At 35.0% G+C, this 18,612-nt stretch overlaps 1 protein-coding gene across 5 annotated transcripts in view; it reads left to right on the top strand.

Moving 5' to 3' along the window:
• CAPS2 (calcyphosine 2) overlaps positions 1–15,921 on the top strand; it is a 31,451-nt gene extending 15,530 nt beyond the window's left edge. For 4 of the 5 annotated variants that reach the window (XM_075495746.1, XM_075495738.1, XM_075495759.1 and 1 more), the window contains 10 exons: positions 2,060–2,179; positions 3,301–3,375; positions 4,286–4,381; positions 4,485–4,578; positions 6,473–6,588; positions 9,586–9,662; positions 11,286–11,440; positions 11,981–12,100; positions 13,174–13,270; positions 14,563–15,921. In XM_075495746.1, coding sequence (XP_075351861.1) covers positions 2,060–2,179; positions 3,301–3,375; positions 4,286–4,381; positions 4,485–4,578; positions 6,473–6,588; positions 9,586–9,662; positions 11,286–11,440; positions 11,981–12,100; positions 13,174–13,270; positions 14,563–14,738 — 1,126 coding nt within the window. In that variant the 3' untranslated portion in view covers positions 14,739–15,921. The remainder of the gene's footprint in view (positions 1–2,059; positions 2,180–3,300; positions 3,376–4,285; positions 4,382–4,484; positions 4,579–6,472; positions 6,589–9,585; positions 9,663–11,285; positions 11,441–11,980; positions 12,101–13,173; positions 13,271–14,562) is intronic. The other variant, XM_075495755.1, reaches the window with a different exon arrangement.
• The last annotated feature ends 2,691 nt before the right edge of the window (positions 15,922–18,612 follow it).

Here is an 18,612-nt window from a genome sequence, read left to right as displayed (position 1 = left end):
ATTTATTCTCAGAAATAACCCTCTTGCACCTCAGCAAAATATATGGATGCCTGCTGTTACAAATTATACTTCTTCAGTATTTATTTTCTTTTCTAAGAATCTTAGTTTTATTAATATTCCTTTACTGACACAACGTCACTCTGGAGTAAAGGAGTATTATACCAGTGTTGGGCAGGTAGGAAAAAAAGGTACAATGATGAATCAAGTTGATCAAGGTTGTACAGGAAGGCTCTTCTAACTTCATTACTATCCCTTTATCTCTGAGAAAGCATTGCTTCTATATAGAAAGATCCCTTTATATGTTAAGGGGGGAAAAAAAGTAATTTACAGGTAAAGATGAGTATACTACAAACATCTTTCCCTATTATTATTCCCATAAACTTGTTCTCATTTTCAAGCACACTTTAATAATTCAGGGCTTTATCCAAGTTGTCTGGTTATGGCAATATAGGATGCTGCAAGCTAGTTTAATATAGTTTCATGTTATTTTACACTTGCTGAAAATTATCTGTGGGTAGCTCTACAGTATGTTGCATTCTGTGCTTAGTTTACAATCTCTGTAGTCATCTGTACTGATATTATAGCCCATCAGATCTTAAGACTTTGAGGTTGAAATGTTGTTGCACTTCACCATTTTATTTTTTTTCTTGGTTTCTGTTCCAACTGCAGTTTAAATTACCTATATTGTTTAAAGTCTATTAATGCTTTTACACTATTTAAAAGCTGAGATATCAAGAAAGTTGCATGAAAGAAACAAGATTGTACTGAAACACAATGTTAAATTCCAGGTGTCATTGTAGCAGGATTAAAAATATGGAAGTGTTCAGTGCAGAAACCCCAATTTTCAAAGAAATGCTTGTCCCATGTCATATCTCTACAAAGATGTAGGTATAGCAGATGATTACAGAGATTATCTTAAAAATGTGCTGGTTGTGTTCAAGTGTTTCAGTCCTAGTGGTGTTGGATTAAACATACAGGTTTGTGCATCTTGGATCACGGATGTTCATTCTGTGCTTAACCTCCTACAGCTGCTTTGCCTTATTTTTTCCATGTATTCCTTCTCCTACTCTGAACCCTTGTGTTGACAATGTCAAAACAATATTCAGTAGTGCTGCAGCTGCATCAGGATGAACTTTTAATTTAAAAAATCTCTCTGTATATGTTCCAAATATAACTGTGCCAGTACTGCCAAACAAATTGGTATCAGGGAGCAGGATGTTAATCGGGGAAGATTAGTTCAAAACTGTTGCATGAAAAAATCTATTAAAGGAAACACAAAGGTGTTTTCATTTTTTTTTTCTTGTAGTAGAGCCAATCTTGCAGTTAAATTAGTGTAACTGATGTGTGCAAAGATGGGTCTGCATAGATCAGAGAGCAAGTTTATAAAACTATATTAGCCGTGCAAAATCATTTTTTTCTTCTGATTATGAACCATTTCAATAACATAACAAGGATCTAATGTATTTTTAAAGGGTCTCTTCGTCTCTTTACTTGTTAAACTGATACAGAGAATATCAAAATGTTCAGAAACCAGTACGTCTGTTTCTTGTCTGCTTGATGGGACTTTGAGATCCTATGGGCTGTGTCATCAGTGCTTTGGGAGAGGAAGTGCTGATGTTTTTGTTGGATAATGTCACTGGCCAGTACTAGTAACTGCTGTCGCTGATTTTGGAGGGATCCATGGATAACGAATATCACTGATGGAATACTTGCAGAAATAGTGGAAATGAGGAAAAAAAAAAACCTCCTTCCTAATCCTAAGATTTATATACATATATAAAATATACTTTAAATAATACATATATATGTGTAAAGTTACTACATAGTAGTGCACTGCCAGAATATTATTGCATATATTTGATTTTGACTAATCAACTTCAGAATTTTTAAAACCAAAGAAAAAAATAAGCCCACAGGGTTATGCAAGCTTAATGGATAACTCCAAGATTTTATTGCTGTGTTATTCTGGGGTGTTTTCTTTCCTGAGTTAAGACTATGTAAGATCTGAAATTCAAACTTATTAATAGTCAGAGGGCTTCTCCCTGCTGTTTTTGGTCAGAGCTGTTATAAGTGACCCAGAGCAATCCACACGTGGTGATGTTTACAAGGAAGCTCATGGACTTCTGGGACTTGGGACAGCACCAATGCGTTTTAGAAAAAGAACGCTGCATGAAACGAAGTAAGTTTTCTGTAGCAGTCATTTTTTTTAGAAATACATTTTCTGCTGTATTTTTTATTGTTTTGAGCTCTGCAAAGTCTGTTTGCCTTTCCAGATGTTTTATTTCTGGCTTGGATCCACCAGCTTCATGTGAGGCCTTTTTTGTAGCCTCCCCATGCTTATAATTGCCTAGTGGGATCTTTTTATGTGGATTATCTGTGTATAATGATTGATTCATAGAATTTATAAAATGTGGGAGAACATTCTTAAGCTTATATTGATATCATTCATCATAAGGTTTTGTGAGCCTTTTCTGAGCTGTTGAATGCTTGCAATCTTGTCATATCCTTTTAGAGATCCTATCCTGTGGTGCATAAAATTGCATAAATATGCATCTGTAAATGCTAATGTAGATCTTCACAATATAATCATACTTTTCTTTCGTGTTTTGATTTGTGCTGCGATAATTAACCACATTGGCATTTAAGTGTCATTCCTGGCCTGCAAGCATTGAAATAGTAACTCCAAGGGCTTCAGAAAAACTGAGAAAACATTGTGATCCATAACATTAAATGAATCTGCAGGTCCGAGTTTTGTTCTGCTAATCTTGCTCAATATGCAGACAAACATATTTGCTTTGCACATTTTAACGTCCTGTTCTAAAGTCTTTCAAAAAAGGTAATCTTTGTATTCTTAAACAAAAAAGGCAACAAAACCAGTCTCAATCTCTTACACCCATCACATGGACAAATCTCCATTTCTGGAACTAGTAATATGGCCAATATAAAATATCTAGGTGGGTAAAGAAGCCCCAACCTGGGTATTTTTGCAAGAAAACACATTGATTGGTGGATGTATGGTAAGTGGTAGAGGTTTAATTCTTGTTATAAGTGTATGTAAACAAAATATCCCATTCATATCTGTGCCTTCTGTGAAGGTACTCTCATATTATATAATTACAGAACACCTTCCACATTACAACTCTGAGTTGCTTTCTAATTCAACTACAAGGGATCATCTCCTCAGCCAGTTGCCAAGGATACCGTATTTCACATTTTTTGCTGTTTTGAAACAGTTGATTTTTATGTAACATTTCTCTGTGAGCATATAGGTATCATTAGCATGCTGCATTATTTTCACAGAATAAGGACCAAATCAGGATTAACTGAAAACATGCTCTCTAACAAGCTACGCTTTGATAGTAGGATTATATCGAGGTAATCACAAATTTTGTGAAGCTTTTCAATTCTATGAATTTATGAATGATGATCTTTACCCTCCTGAAATAATTAATTGCACTGAACTTTTCTGTTCCCTATGTTTAGAAAAAAGTATGTGTTGTGTGGGTATATATATATATATATGCATACATGTATAACACAAATGTTGACATGGCTGAAGGATAGTGGCTTTACAGTCCCATTGTACGGTGTTAAGATGCGTAAGTAACATTGCATTACTGTCATACCTGTAGCTCTGTGCAGGACAGTTAGCATGGGGGCTGTGTAAAATAGTGCTCTTAGCCCTTGCACCTCAGTTGAATAAAATTTATTTTAGCCTTGTCTTAGTATGTGGCAATCACTGTGGATGGAGAGGATGGCTTTGTGTCTTGTTTGTAGCTCCTTATGTATTAAACTTGCAGGTTTAGGGCATCTTGGGAACTCTTCTGAATTGAGTAGCGCTGACATAAACATATTCTTGAGCTCTGAAAGTGGTGCTTTTCTGAAGCAGTGAGCTGTACACTTGTTAGACATAGCTGAGGATTCAGCCACATGGCTTCATATACGATAGCTTCATATAGCATAATGAATGCAGTAGTCTTGGTGTAAGTAATCCTTTAGTTAATGAGTGAAAATTACATTGGTATACTAAAATACGAACTTTGAAAGGTGTTTTTAACATTATGGAGAATGGAATATTGCATTAAAATGTATCCAAATCCAGAATATGAATTCCATAGTGATTTGGAGAAAATAGTCAGATACCTCTTTCAAAGAAAAAGATTGTACAATATGCAACATTGGAAATAAAATGCATATTCCAAAATATAAATATTATTTCTGTTTGGGTTGAATTGGATTTATATAGATGCAAAACCATAAAGGTGTTTTTCAATTTTCCTTCTAGAAATGGTCGTGATGCTTGTAGAGAGTTGATTGGATTTTTTTTTGCATGTGACAGATCCCTTACTGTGTACGAATTTCGACAGTTTGGAAAAAATAGGTAAGATAAATTACTTCTTTTAAAAGGTTTTAGAAAACATCTTCCACTGTATCTAAGAAACTTAAATAAATTGTTTTAACATCAGTTTTGAATTATTTCACAGAACAAACGCCTTGCCTTTCATTCAGAAGGGAGTTTATCAACATCAACGTGGACAAAAAAAGGGAAAAGCTTATGATCTTGGTGACTTCTATATTGTAAGTATTCTTCTGTTAAATGTAATTATTTTTTGTTTGTGATTTGGAAGTAATATTTAGATATTCTAATTGAAAACTGTTATCTAGCTTTCAGGGAAGACAAAAAGTCTTTCCTTTCAGTAACGTTTTCGAATTAAAGATTTTCAGGAGTCTGGATTATTTTGCTGTCCCGTGTTTTACAGGTTCCATTTTTGGTTTCAGATTGTTGTAGTTTGTAATTTTCCCACTAGAGGGCACAAGACTGCAGACAGCGTAGGCCTTTTTGTAGGCAAAATGAACTACTCGGGAAGGAGAGTCCTGAAGATGAAGGAGACCAAAGTACTTATTAAAAATGAATAATCTTCGCAAGGTCTGCTGGCATTTTTGACACGAGGCAATGATTAAATATTTTTTTAAATATGAGGCAATTGCAGGTTAATTGGTTTTAACCTAAAGTTTGAAAATGTATACTACCAGCTCTTTAGAGAGCTTTTGAAACAATGGTAAACTTCATCTACCAGCTAATCTGATGACTGACTACTAATCATATTGCATCTTCTGTACTTCTGTACTGGGTTCAGTGTTCCTGGTTTATAAATATTTGAGTAATTTTTCAAGTACAGAGTGTTTTCACTGAGTTCTTCACATCCTCCTGCAAATCCTAAGCTTAGAGCAAAAACTGTTTGAATGAAGTATTGAAAGTAAAAGAAGGCAACATTAGTTTTTAGAGTGTTTTGTCTAATCACCTGCCTAATCCTAACTGTTCATAAGTGGCTACGATATAAGAGTTTCCAAGATTAAATAGATTACTTTATGGTGTGAAGGTTGAAGCTATTTGTTAGAGTTTTTTTTTTGTCATGTGTATCTTTGCAACATGCAGATGGAAATGCGTTCTGAATAACCATGTGTCTTAAAGCCATCCAGAAAATGTACTGCTGCCGAATTCGATAGCTCTTTGGAATGATGTCATATCTGTGAATCTCCATGTCTGCAAACTGGGTTTCTGGGCTGACATTAAGATATACAAATATCTCTCAAAGTCCAAATGGTTGAGACACTTGCACAATAACAGTGTCTCTGTCTCCTTCCTAGTTTATGAGTTTTGGAGGCTTTATAACCGAAGCCTGCATGGATATTACAGTTAGAGCTACTGCTTTTTTGATTCTTCTCAGCATTCCTTGCTTTTAGTTTGCTGCTTTTCCTTCTCTCCCTTTTCCTCTTCTCCCAAACCAAAAAGCATCTTTAACTTTGAAGAATACGTGAGGTGTGTCCTCTCTCCCCAACCTGGAAGGAAGGGGAAGATATTATAGCGGGTAATAGAACTCTGTGCTACTAATAACATGTTTTTATTCAATATTTATTAGTGAAATCTAGCAATTTTAAAAAATACCTTTATAATTAAACATTGCAGGAATCATTTGAACTTTGGGAAGGCTACTTTTTAGCTGTTTGTTTATCTCAAGTATGATTTTAGGTTATTGAAAATAGCTGTGGAGGGTTTCTTCTAGTCTGAGTGAACTTTGCTCTCATGGAATCAATGTGACACCTTCTGTGACTCTTCTGTGGTCCAGTGAGTTTTGGATCCCATAAGGATGAAGGGAGAAGAAAAATGGAAAAGTAGAGCCTGGCTGAGGGAACAACAATCTGTAGTCTCATGTTTCTCAGCTGTAGATTAGGCAAGAGTAGGCCCTCTTACTAGACAAACCTCTATGTAGAGGATAATGTGTCATCTTGGAGCCCGCAGCTGTTTTTATAGTACTAGAAAGGCTCTGTTAAGAAGGTTAACTGACCTTAGCTACACCTCTTCATCATTTCATACCAAGGCTTTTAACAATCATACTTCTTGAAAGTCTTGCAGAACGTATTTTACGAAATACACAGCCTATTTGTAAATCATTGTATGCTTTACCAACAGGGAGCTAACCTAACTTTCCGAAGTGTTGATCATAACCTTCCAGAAAGTGTCAAGCAGAGCCCAGTTCTCACCCTTCGTGTGATAAGTATTGATGAAGCAGCTATGGATTTTCTAAAGTAAGTGTAGCTAACTGTTTTTCAAATTACCTTGCCTTCCTTAAGTAAAAAAGACTTCTTTTAATAAGAGCTTCTAGCATCTTATTACTTACACTGCTAAAAAAAAAAAATCTGTATTTAGGCTGTTGCTAGGAGAAATTAGTAATAGATGTTAGTGGATGTTCTGTAATTCAGTAACTTTCTAGAATGATAAGGAGTAATTTTAAAATAAGAATTAATTAAATTGAGACTGTCTTATTTGCTTTGTTTTTTGATGTTTGGATTTTTTCATATACAAATCATATACTAAAACTTTTCTTATGTGATGAACTAAAATACTACGTTTGGGGAAAAATGCTTTTTTTTATGATCAACATTATTGGATCTTTTGTGAAGCTTATGTTAAAAGCTTGTATCAGTCATGATAATGCAAGTGTTTGAACACAGGCAGGGGAAGAATTGGAGGTTTCTCTCTCTGTTTTTTTCTTTTTCATTTTCTTTTTCCTTCCTCTTCCTATCCCTTCATTCTTCCAGATATTGCCACATGTTGAGGACTTCAGGAACTGGGACAGGATTTCTGCACTTATTCTTTCAAAATAGGTTTTAGTAAATTATGTGGTTCCATAGTCTGAAATATGGGAATTTCTTAGAACTTTTTCGAATGGTTAGGTGAATGATTGACCTTTGAGTATGCATTATTTTTGAAGGTAATATTCTCATCTCAATATCTATACAGAAGTAAACTGTCTAGGGAATGAAGTATCTTTCTCTGGGGCTTCTGGCTTTTATTGTGAGTATACTGGTTCTTAGCACAAGTAAAATCTTGGTATAAAATTTATTGCACTGCTCTGTTGCCTGAACATGGAAGTTACTTAACAGTGTTGGAAATACAGTCAAAGTCTGATTACTCAGATTTTGGTGAGGAGTGTTAGCCAATAGCAGATGTTACAAGGTACAAATTTTCATAAAATGATGGAATCAAAGAAAGGGACCTCAAGAGGGTCTCTAGTCCAACCCCACTTCTCAGAGCAGGGTTTACTACAGCAGGTTGCTCGGAGCTGCATCCGGTTGGGTTTTTTTAATATCTCCAAGGATGGAGACTCTGCAGCCTCTGGGGGCAACCTATTCCTGTGTTCAATCACCCTCGCAGTAAAAAAGTGTTTCCTGATATTCAGAGGGAACCTCCTGTGTTTCAGTTTGTGCCCATTGCCTCTTGTCCTGTCACTAGGCTGCACTGAGCAGAGCCTGTCTCAATCTTCTTTACTCCCTCCTGTCAGGTATTTATACACACTGATAAGATCCCCTGAGCCTTCTCTTCTCCAGGCTAAACAGTCCCAGCTCTCCTGGCCTCTCCTCATATATCAGGTGCTTCAATCCTTTCTTGACTAGGAACAGCAATAACAGAATCTCAATTAAATACATTCACTATCTAAAGACTACTTTTGTTAGAACAACTTAACTGACTATTATTTTTCTTTCTGCAAGTGTTTAGACACATGAAGCTTGTTCTCAGTTACAGTAATACTCACTTTAAGGTCCCTTTACACTGAAAGCTTTGCAAGGGCGCCATAGTGAGCTAACAGTACATAAAACAGTAAATTCAAATGTAATTTGTTAAAGAAATGTGTAGTTGTAGGATACTTAGTGCTAATTGTTCCCTCTCCACAAGGTTTCCATGCAATAAAAAACAGTGTAGTTTAATTTCACATAGCTCATGTTAGACATTTTACATCTCGGAAGCCTATCATTGTGGTAAAGAGCTTTTTCTTTAATTTGTTGCTAATCTTATACCTGTGAAATTTGGAGTTGATCCAATGTTATCCCTGAAGGCTCCAGAATGAAGACCTGCTCACTGGGTTATAATTTTGGATTTTCTGCTACCTGTGGTGGAACAGATTGTTTCGTTTTTATACGCTCTCTCTGTGTTCTTTCCATTAGTGACTAAATTTCAGATTGTGAAATCCGTCTTTTTCTTCTGAATGGGGGTATTGTTGAACTCTGTATTCTCTGGTGCAAAACTTTTGAATTGGGTCCTCTTACCCCCATTACTGTACTCACAGAGAATCCTGCTCAGGTACAGTCCAGAAGGTCTGTTGCAGGTTTTCAGGAGCAGCTATGCCCTGCTGTCACAAGCCATGAATCTTTTGTGTTTCACATGTGTTTTAGAGAGCTGTCCTCTGTAGGTGGTGGTTTACTTTCCAGTTTAGGTGGTTTGATATAGACAAGCTTTTAGGGACTTCATAATGGGAGGTACCCAAAGTGGAGATGAAAAGTCTTAACAGACAGCAGAGAGGTAAGTCTTTGGCCTCAAAGAGCAGAAGGAGGAGTACTCCATGGCAAAGCACTGGTGAGCAAGCAGCTCAAAGTTGACAGTAGTGCTTTTGCATTTGCCTTCGCCTTCCTATTCTGATTAAAATGATTATTGGACTTTTTTTTTTCTTCCAGTAGGTTCTTCCACAGTATTTTTTTATCAAATTCTGTAATAATTTCTGATGAGGGTTTCTGGGAAACCCTTCTCAGAAGGAAATCACTTGCCAGACAAAACACAAAATTTAACCGTAATTCCTAGATCATACCTAAAATATGCTGATCCAGATTTTTGTCTACACCCTTGCTATTTCTCTTGTAAAGAGAGATTTGTAGCTACTCCACATTATTTTCCTATTGGTAACTGAATGTAGTTGCTTTAACAACTCTTCCCGTGGCCTGAGCTGAAGATTAGGACTATCTTCAAATAAATTTCTGGAGATTTTATGCACAGGAGGAATTATCCATGATTAATGAATTAGTAGAGGAGCTGCTAATGGAATATTGTCAGAAAGGGATTTCTGCATATCTGCAGCTGTTCAGTAAAGACTTTTGTTTGTGCCATCTCAAACTCAAGCAATTGGATACTATGCTTATAAGGGTAGTATAAGAATTAAATATAAAGTTCAATATGTTTTTTGCTACAGCAGGTTTGAATTCAGTAGTATTACATGTAATTGCACCAATCAAGATTAATTTGTATTATTTTAGAGCTTCTTCTATGGAATTCAAGCAAGAGCATTCCAAGCAAGTGGTTGATGACAGCAAAGTTTTCAAGAAGATTCAAGGTTTGTGTCTACCAGAACCCATTTAATTTTCATTTCTGTATCTCTATCTTTACAGCTCAATGCAAAGAACAATAGTAATATTATAAATGAAATTAAACAAAAGTTAGATATTTATCAGAATATTATTAAAATCTGATACCAGAATAAATCAATCATAAGAATACTTTCTCCTCTCTCTCTCTTTAAATAAACAGTCTGGCTAAAGATCGTGGAGACAGTACAGAATAATTGTGAATGCAATCAATAAAACATTAATCTCTGTGTCAACATCATCTCTGAAAAAATGCCGAAGCATAACGCTGATCCTGTCTTAAACTGGCATTGAATTTAAAAAGTTACTGGCAAAAAGTACAGACACAATCTCATTTCTTCAGTTAATTTTGTGCTAGATCCTTCTTTGGGCCATTATTTCTATACATTGATAAGTTGTTTTTTTATAGTCTTTAATATTATGCATATTAAAATATGTGAGTACAATAGTGTAGTATATTCTGGAATATGTAATTAAATTTTACCAGATTCCTACCTACAGTCTTTAGGACAAAGGCATAGTTTTGTGTTTAAAATTATGGAAAGATGTTTATGCAGTGCTGTGTATTATCTTTGTAACCTGTGGTCAGCAAAAACTGTTGAACTGAACAGCTTCCAGCTTGTAGAATCTCCAATATTTACCGTCATTAGCTAAACCTGTTTTAAGTAGGCACTCTTTAGTCACTAAAATCTGCTTGGATATTTACGTTTATAAGAATTATTGGAATAATAAATCAGAGATATTTTTTAATCTTCTAGTTATTCCATGTTTTCCCTCGCATAATAGATACAAATCTATTTCTCAATTATCTGACTACATCTAAGGCTTGCTGGTGTGGCTTGGAAGAAGGTTATGTGTATATGCTTCAAGACATCTTTTAACATACATCTAAATTTGAACTTTACTGGAAAAAACTTTCTTCATTCACCGTCCCGCCTATTTTGCTTTATAATTGTAGATACAAGTAATCTGAAGATATAATATGATAATAGCAGATTACTTCTGTTACCAGAGTATGCCGGGAAACTCAAACATCCCTAAAGTAAACCTGCTACCTAGAGATTTTGATAAGGCTGTAATTTTTACTTTAGAAATAGTTCTCTCTATATAATTTTGGAACAATTCTGCAGGATTGTTTATATTTGTTCTTGTTTCCACATGTATTTAACATGTTTGTACAATGAAGGAGCAACTGTGTGTCCCATAATGGAATGTTCGTATTACCAAAGTAGTGTTCCTAAATTGCTTTGTATGTTGAATCATGGTATGTAATCAACTCTAGCAGAACTAAGCAGCTATATAATCTGAGCGCATAAAGGGCGATATCCGTTCTTCCTTTCCTTCTGTCATCTCTTTAAATGTTTTGTTAGATGTTGGCTGCTGCTTTATATGATTTCTACTCAAATGTTAAGTAACCGATAGTTTCATTTTGAACTGACATTCTCTCATCAAAGATAAGGGAGCCTGGATGCGTGCATGTGTCTTTTTAACCAGCAGTATCCTAAGTAGTTGTGGTTACCTTTTATATCGACTCCATAGCATGTGGCCAACTTCCGGTAAACATTGTGTCCTTTATTTCTCTAAATCCTCAGGTATGCTTAGAGACACACTAAGTAAAAGAGGAGTTCGGGTTATAACAGGCTTAGGAAAGTATTTCCGACACGTAGACAAGAACAGAAATGGTTTTCTCTCTCAGGCAGACTTTAAAGAAGCTCTAAAAGTATTCCATTTGGAAATACCTGAAGGGGTAAGTCTAGCTGAAACTGTAATAATGGGTATTATCTTACTTAAATTTATGGAATCACTTCCTTTCTTTGCTTAAATCTATAGTTTAATAGCTATTTTTTACAAGTTTTTTTTTTCCCTTGTGGTATATTGGCATTTCTGCATTCAGTCCTATGTGAAATTCTTAAAAATAATAAAAAATTGTAATAAATTTTAAAATATGCAATCTTTTTACATCATGAAGAAGCAAGTGGGATTGCAATCCATTCTTTTTTTTTCTTTTTTGGCCTTTTAAAAATAATTTATAAGATGCTATTTACTTATCTTTTTTCTTGGTTTTATGTATTATGTTTTAAAAACAGCCCACAGCTATCAAAACTGCAAATAATGTGAATTATGGTCATCAGTGACCAAGGATGATTTGCATTATTTTGACGAATCTTTGAGTCAGTTTTGATTTGGAAGTTGGTTTTTTTTGTGAGAATACTGTAATTTCCTATTATAGAATTGTTTCATTCTAGGACATAGTGAAGAACTTTGGCAAAATATTTTTAAATTGCAGGACTTCGAATCTTTATGGCTTATTCTTGATGATAGCAAGAGTGATAAGGTCGACTATGGAGAATTTACTCGTGCCGTATTTGGAGAAATGAATGAATATCGGAAAGCATTTGTAAGAAAAGTAAGTTTTGTTGCAGATATTCTAGGTGTAGATATTTTTCAGTCTAGCTTAGAAGTTGGTTATTTGTCATGTTCTGGTTGGTGGGGTTTGTTGTTTTTGTTGTTTTTCTTGAATTGTGCATCTAGTAATTGACTTCTTAAACTTTCAGATCAGTTTATTAAAAAAAACATAAACTAGAAGACTGCATGCTGTTCCATTGTTGAATTAGTTAATTTTGAACTCTAGAATTAATTCCGTTATTATTTTGAGTTTATGTATATGTGTGCTATTCTTACAGTTCAGTCCAGTGTATAAAGCATCTGGCACCCTGAAACTATCTCTTCCAGAAGTCTGTTTCCTTATTTTGGCACATCACTGTATCTGTGTGCAGGTCTTTTTTCCTCAGTGTCTGAAACAGAGGCAATAATACTTGCCTCCTTTGAGACCTAATATTAGTCTCATTATATTTTTGAGACTTCGTATATTTGAAATGCCATTTGTTATATGTCTATAACATAATGTGGAGCTGTTTGCAGTATGAAACACTGATTACAAACCAGCCAATAGAGTAGTGACTGCATATCAAGATCAAGAAAAATGGCACATACTTTCATACTTTTAATCATGGAGGTTCTGACTCTCCTAGCCTGATGTATCAAGCATGTATGTGTGTTTGAGTAAACTGAAATGAAAATGAAGCTGCTGTTAGCGGTGCTGAAGAGGCTGTGTTGAGGCCTGTCAGAATGATGCAGGAATCTTAGTAATTGGAGGAGGCAGAAGGGAAGCCGCTTAACTTCTGATACTAAGGATGAGCTGGAAATTTTGGAGAGAAGACAAATTTTTTTGAGTTGGTGAGGGGACCACATTTGCTGTGGAAGCTGTTGAGATAAAATAATAATGAAATTCCATAATCTAGAATAATTTTCTGGTACCTGGTGCCTTACATAAAATAGGTAAGTTGACATAACGCATTGCACAAGATCTAAAAATATGTGCTAAGTAGTTAAGTATATTTGATCTTTACGTCTTTCCATTTGTGCTTTTTTTTTCTTTTTCCTTATATACTTACATGAATTTTTTTTTCCCCTTTATAGGCTTATATGAAACTAGATTTCAACAAAACTGGGAGTGTGCCTATGGTAGATATCAGAAAATGTTACTGTGCAAAGAAACATCCTCTAGTATTGGCAGGTAATTCACGTGAACAAAAAAACCTAAAATCTGTAACTACTGAAGTCATCTTGTTAGCAGAGATACCAGATCCAGAAACTAGTTGCAAATACAAACTGTTTTCATACTGGCTTAACTTGAACTGTTAAGGAGAACTTTTTTTCCTCTGATGACCTATAATTTGTCTATCTGGAACATGACTATAAATAGTAATGGAGTTTATGTACACAATTTTAATAATTGCTTTTTATCAAGCTGCAAATACTGCATATATGCAGAGTAGTTCCTTTCCCTACCTGTGTAGGACTACATTTAAGTGGTTAGTTCTCAGCTTTGGTGTGCAAGTTATCAGTGACAGATATGATATTAGCAATTTTCACTTAGGAGGATACTGTCATTTTCATATTACTCTTTTCCATCAAAATATGCAAGGTTTTCAACTGACACTGAATGTACTCAGCGCTTGGAAGTTCCTTCTGAATAAATTATTCATTTATTTCTGGGAGAGAATTGTCATCCTTTACAGAGGAAGTGTTGGTGTCTTCATTATTTTTTCAGGATTCTCAAAAATGTTTAAACTCTGCCATTGGAAAAACCAGGAATTTAAATATTTGTATGTCAGTTTCTAAAATAACATCTCCATGTACCAAACTGGTAATTGTGAAAGTCTCCCTAGTGTCCTGACCCTTTCTGTTTTACTGTAAAAGAGCGGATGTTTTTTGTATTGCCAGTGATTTTAATGGTAACACATAAAGACTCATGGTGGTATAGGGATGGTATGCATGCAATTTTTTCCAATGCTATAATGCTATATTTTTTCCATTTTTTTTCTCAATGCTATGAAATCATCTTGAGTATAATCTTTATTAAGTCACTAAAACACACGTCAATTGCAGAACACTTTTGGAATGCAAACTTGCATCTTAAGGTTTTCTTATAACTTTGAACTTGTATTACATTAAGCATATGCTTTATTACAAGATAACTTCTGAATTACCAAAATTTTAGTTTATGAATGCATTATTCAGTTTTTGCAGTCATTTGAAGAAAAAAAAATCTTCCTGATGTCATAGTTCATTGAAATTGACTGTGGCTTCATACTTCTGTTCATATTTAATGCTATCATGTGCTATTAAAATAGGATGATTTCTGCAGCTGGTATTAAGTGAGCCAATGACTTCATCCTGAAATCAGAATTTCAAGAAAAAAATATTTGCAAGCTAAAATTTGAAAGTTTCTTGCCTGAAATATATTAAATGCTATATATTCCCTGTTCCTGAAAATGTATTTAATGGAAAAATATACTTTCACAGGCAAAGCTACAGAAGAAGAAATTAAATCGTCATTTCTAGAAACACTAGGAGAGTCTTGCAGCAACCCCAGTGAAGTGTCCTATTCTGAGTTCGAAGATTACTATGAAGGACTAAGTATTGGAGTCATGGATGATGATGATTTTGTTAATATCTTAAGGAACCCTTGGGGAATTTAGAGTAGGAGAGGACAAAAATGAAGAAGAGACATTTTCTAAACAAGGAGTGAGCTAAATAAGGGAGGATTTAGTTTTAGTTTTGATGTGCATTACTTCATAATCAGTGTCTTAAACTGATTTCAGGAACTGAAAATTTTAGATGCTTTCAGAATAATACATGGCAAATTTCTCAGAGTGTCTGTTGAGCTATGCTAACCACTTTTTTAATATAAGTGCTGTTCATTCCTTTTCATTGGAAATAATAAAGGCTGTTCCCCATACCAAAAGGCATCATTTACTTCATATTAGAATAAAGTGGCCTATTTTAAAATAAGAGGGAATTAGAAATTAAAATGCATGAAGGTGTATATGCAAGAGAAAATTTAGTTTTATGATGCATTGTAAAAAGCTTTAGATTTGACTGTATAAGTATCAATGGTAGCGTTTGTTCAGTTTTCTTCTTACAAAAATAATATGTTTATTCTTATAACATTCTTTGTCTCGTTTCTTGTTTCTTATGCTGGTACTTTAGCCTGAAAGAGATCAAGTTATCCTTTTCCAATTTTGAGGATGTCTGCAGTACTGAAAGTGCAGAGATGCTCACAACCAATTAGCCTTTGAACTACTATGTAGACCGTCTTGACTGAGCTTTTTTTTTTTTTTCATCAGGCATCCGAAGCTGTGCATTGAATCACAAAGGTTTTAATAAGCACACATATATTTTGTAATGCACTTCTTCCTTTCCTATATTTTGCTAAGTGGTTTTCAAACCAAATGATTTATATTTAAATATCTGGTTTCTGTGTTTTCTATTGGTGTGAATTTTTTTTAACTAAAATTTAGCAATTATATCCTTTGTCAAACTGATATATAGCATTTCCTACTACTCTGAAAGTATAAAACAGAAAAGTGTAAAAAAAAAAAAAAACAACAAAACAACCCACTTCTGTCGCAACAAAAATTAAACCATGAATTAAAATATTCCTTGCTACTTCAAATATTCAGCTAGATATGCTTTTCAATGTACTACATCTTGTTAATTCTGTACAATTCTTTGTGTTAAGAAATAAAAACTGTATTCTTGAGATATATATATATATAGAGAGAGATAACCTTTGGTTTTGATGTACCTGTCACCAAAATTACCTGTATGTTCAACTGCATTTCTTAAGCCTATGCAATTAAAATATATTAGTTTTCTTTGTGCTTGTCTGCCTGGTTTTGAATTTATAGTCTGTGGTTAATGGAACTTTCCTCTTGAGACAGAATTTGTGTTTCATAGAAATTTAAGGGCAGTGCTGAAATGGAAGCTGAAATGGGGGACTTTGGTCCTTCTCTGGCTGACTGGTTTATTCTAGATACAGCACCTTGGTGTTCTAATAGCTTGTGCATTGTTATCTTTCGATTGTTTGTGCCCTGTCCTTGCTCATAACTAGAATTGTAGTTTCTGCTCTAAATCCTCAAATGAGGGATTTTGGGGGTTCTTTTGGGGCTGCAAAAGTCTGGATGTATTAGTTTACAGAGGAAGGCAAATTCTGTCAAATGCTTATTCTAAGCAAGAATTCTGATGTGGCTTACTACGATTTTCTTACTCCCCAGTCCTGCTGGAATTTCCCTTGCTAGAAAGATTTTGTTAATTAGTGTTCTTGGAATTGGTGATTCTGAGAAGGGCAACTTCGGCTGGGTTTACAGGGATCTGCTTCTTAATGTGTCTGTTCAAATAACTGAAAAATATCAAGTGGCATTTTTATTAGTTTTTCAAAGAATCACCTGCTCTGTTTAGACTTGTTCACTTAGGAGAGTTGTACCAATGTATAAAATGGTAGCTCAGTTTAATAAATGTGAAAGTGACTGAGAAATGAGGTGTTGAGATATTTCTTTTTGCAATGCTTAATTTTTTTTTGCAATGCTGTTAGGAAGATTATTCCACATTGTCCTATGGAATGGAAAAATTGATGAAAGTGGATGTATCTTTAGTGGGCCTGCTTTTATCAGCAGAGGCTGTATAGGTCACATCTGCTGCAAATGAAGCGTTCTTTATTTTGCTCTTATCACTAAAATGAGGTGCTGTTATAAGAACATTATTTCCATAGCTTTGGTAGTCATGCATTTTTTTTTTTCTTAATGTGAAGACAGATCCTTAACAGGGTAATCTACGATAAATTCTAAAGGTCAGAAATTTCCTGAAAATACAAGTAGGTGCTCTGGTAATTATGTAAAACCTGCCAGGTATATAATTTCTATTAACTACAAGGTCAGTTATGCATCAGTGACTGCCTCAAAACAGCAAGTATGATGTCTATGGTGAATTTTTAATGGAGTTCACAAAAGTAGTTTTCCATCTGCCCCCTGTTTTTCATTGTCTAAACTTAAGATGGTAACAAAGAATTCAAAGCAACTTCTACCCAAGGCTGGCCCACCATGCTTACAGTTAGAAAAACACAGAAACTGTATTCAAACCAGGGTCTGTCATGTCTGACTTTTTTTCAAACAGTGGTCTCAATGCCCTTATTAATTGCATTCTGATTTGCTCTTCTTGACTTGTAAACATTTGATGAACCTGAATCCTTTTCTTTGATCAATGCTTTGTAGCTTTAAAACTTTCTGGAGGTGTCTACTGGGGTTTACTGCCTTTAAATGTGTTTCAAACAAAACTTCTTCTACATTTGCTACCTTTCTCAGAATTGCCCACGTTTTCTGAATTAGGATGTGTCCTTAGCTAGAAGTGCTTGGAGAAGCTGGCTGGTTTCTTTCCTGAAACTCACTGCTTAATAAAACTAGGTGTCTTCATGCCACCCTGACTTACGCTTCTGCTAAAAAGTCTTAGCAACCTGCCGTAACTGAGAATATCAGAAGTGCTTTATGCTACAAGCATATTTTGTCCTATTAGATACGCATACTCCCAGCAGACAAGTGGAAATTAATGAAGTGATGTAACTCCTCATTCTCGAGGTCTATGACCACTTCATCAGATGAATATGTGCTGGCAACATTAGCTGGAATGTTTAAGAGCATTTTTAGAAAGGAAAACACAGGCACATGTGCAAGCCTTCAGTAACTTCACTTTGTCAGCTGCTAGAAATATGGCACCCTCACCTGGGATAGCTTTGTTGCTGAGAGTAGGTATTCTCACTGATTCACACCCAGAAGTTATTTCTCTTCCATAAGAATCACTGCCAACCGATTAAATTTTGTGGGTCTTCGGGGCCAGAAAAATGAAAAGATTAAAAACGTATGTCCGCTGTGTGTTTGTATGGAGGTGCTGCTTAGTTTTGGAGTTTGGGGGGGTTTGTTTGGGGTTTTTTGGTCTTGTGGATTTTTTTTGGGTTTGGTTATTTGGTTTGTTGGTTGGTTGTGTGTGTGTGTTTGGTTTTGTTTTTTATTGAGCATGCTATCTCTAGATAGTGAAAGAGAAAGCCTAGAACTGATTTCTTATGTGTTGGTCTGTTAAGTCCATAGAAAAACAAAGCAGGTAAGTTTCTGTGGCAGAAAAAGGGAAGGTAGAAAATCACATGCTTTTTTTCTGGCTATTACTCTAATAATTTATCCTTCCTCTCCTTCATACTCAGCAATTTAGAGACTGAGATAATTCTGTACTTGCTCTTCATGTTGTTAACCATCTTGTCTTTGAGAAGCTGTCAGAAGGACTCTTGTAATCATGAGGCGTCTCCAGTGATGAAAGAGGTAAGGAGTATTTCCTTCCAGACCTATTTAGGCTATTTTTTCCACAGAGAACATTTCAAAATATTAACTGAATTGGAAGGTACTTAGGAAAGAAATGTGGTAAGGTGGTACCTACACGATGACCCTATGAAATATTTTGTTTTGTGGCTCCTATACTTTTGTTTGTTCCCTTTTTGATTGTGGGAACTAGAGGCTTAAAGATGATAGAGAG

This window comes from Mycteria americana, chromosome 1 (genome assembly GCF_035582795.1).
Source record: "Mycteria americana isolate JAX WOST 10 ecotype Jacksonville Zoo and Gardens chromosome 1, USCA_MyAme_1.0, whole genome shotgun sequence".
Classification (NCBI taxonomy): domain Eukaryota; kingdom Metazoa; phylum Chordata; class Aves; order Ciconiiformes; family Ciconiidae; genus Mycteria; species Mycteria americana.
This window is presented reverse-complemented; position numbering and strand designations above follow the sequence as displayed.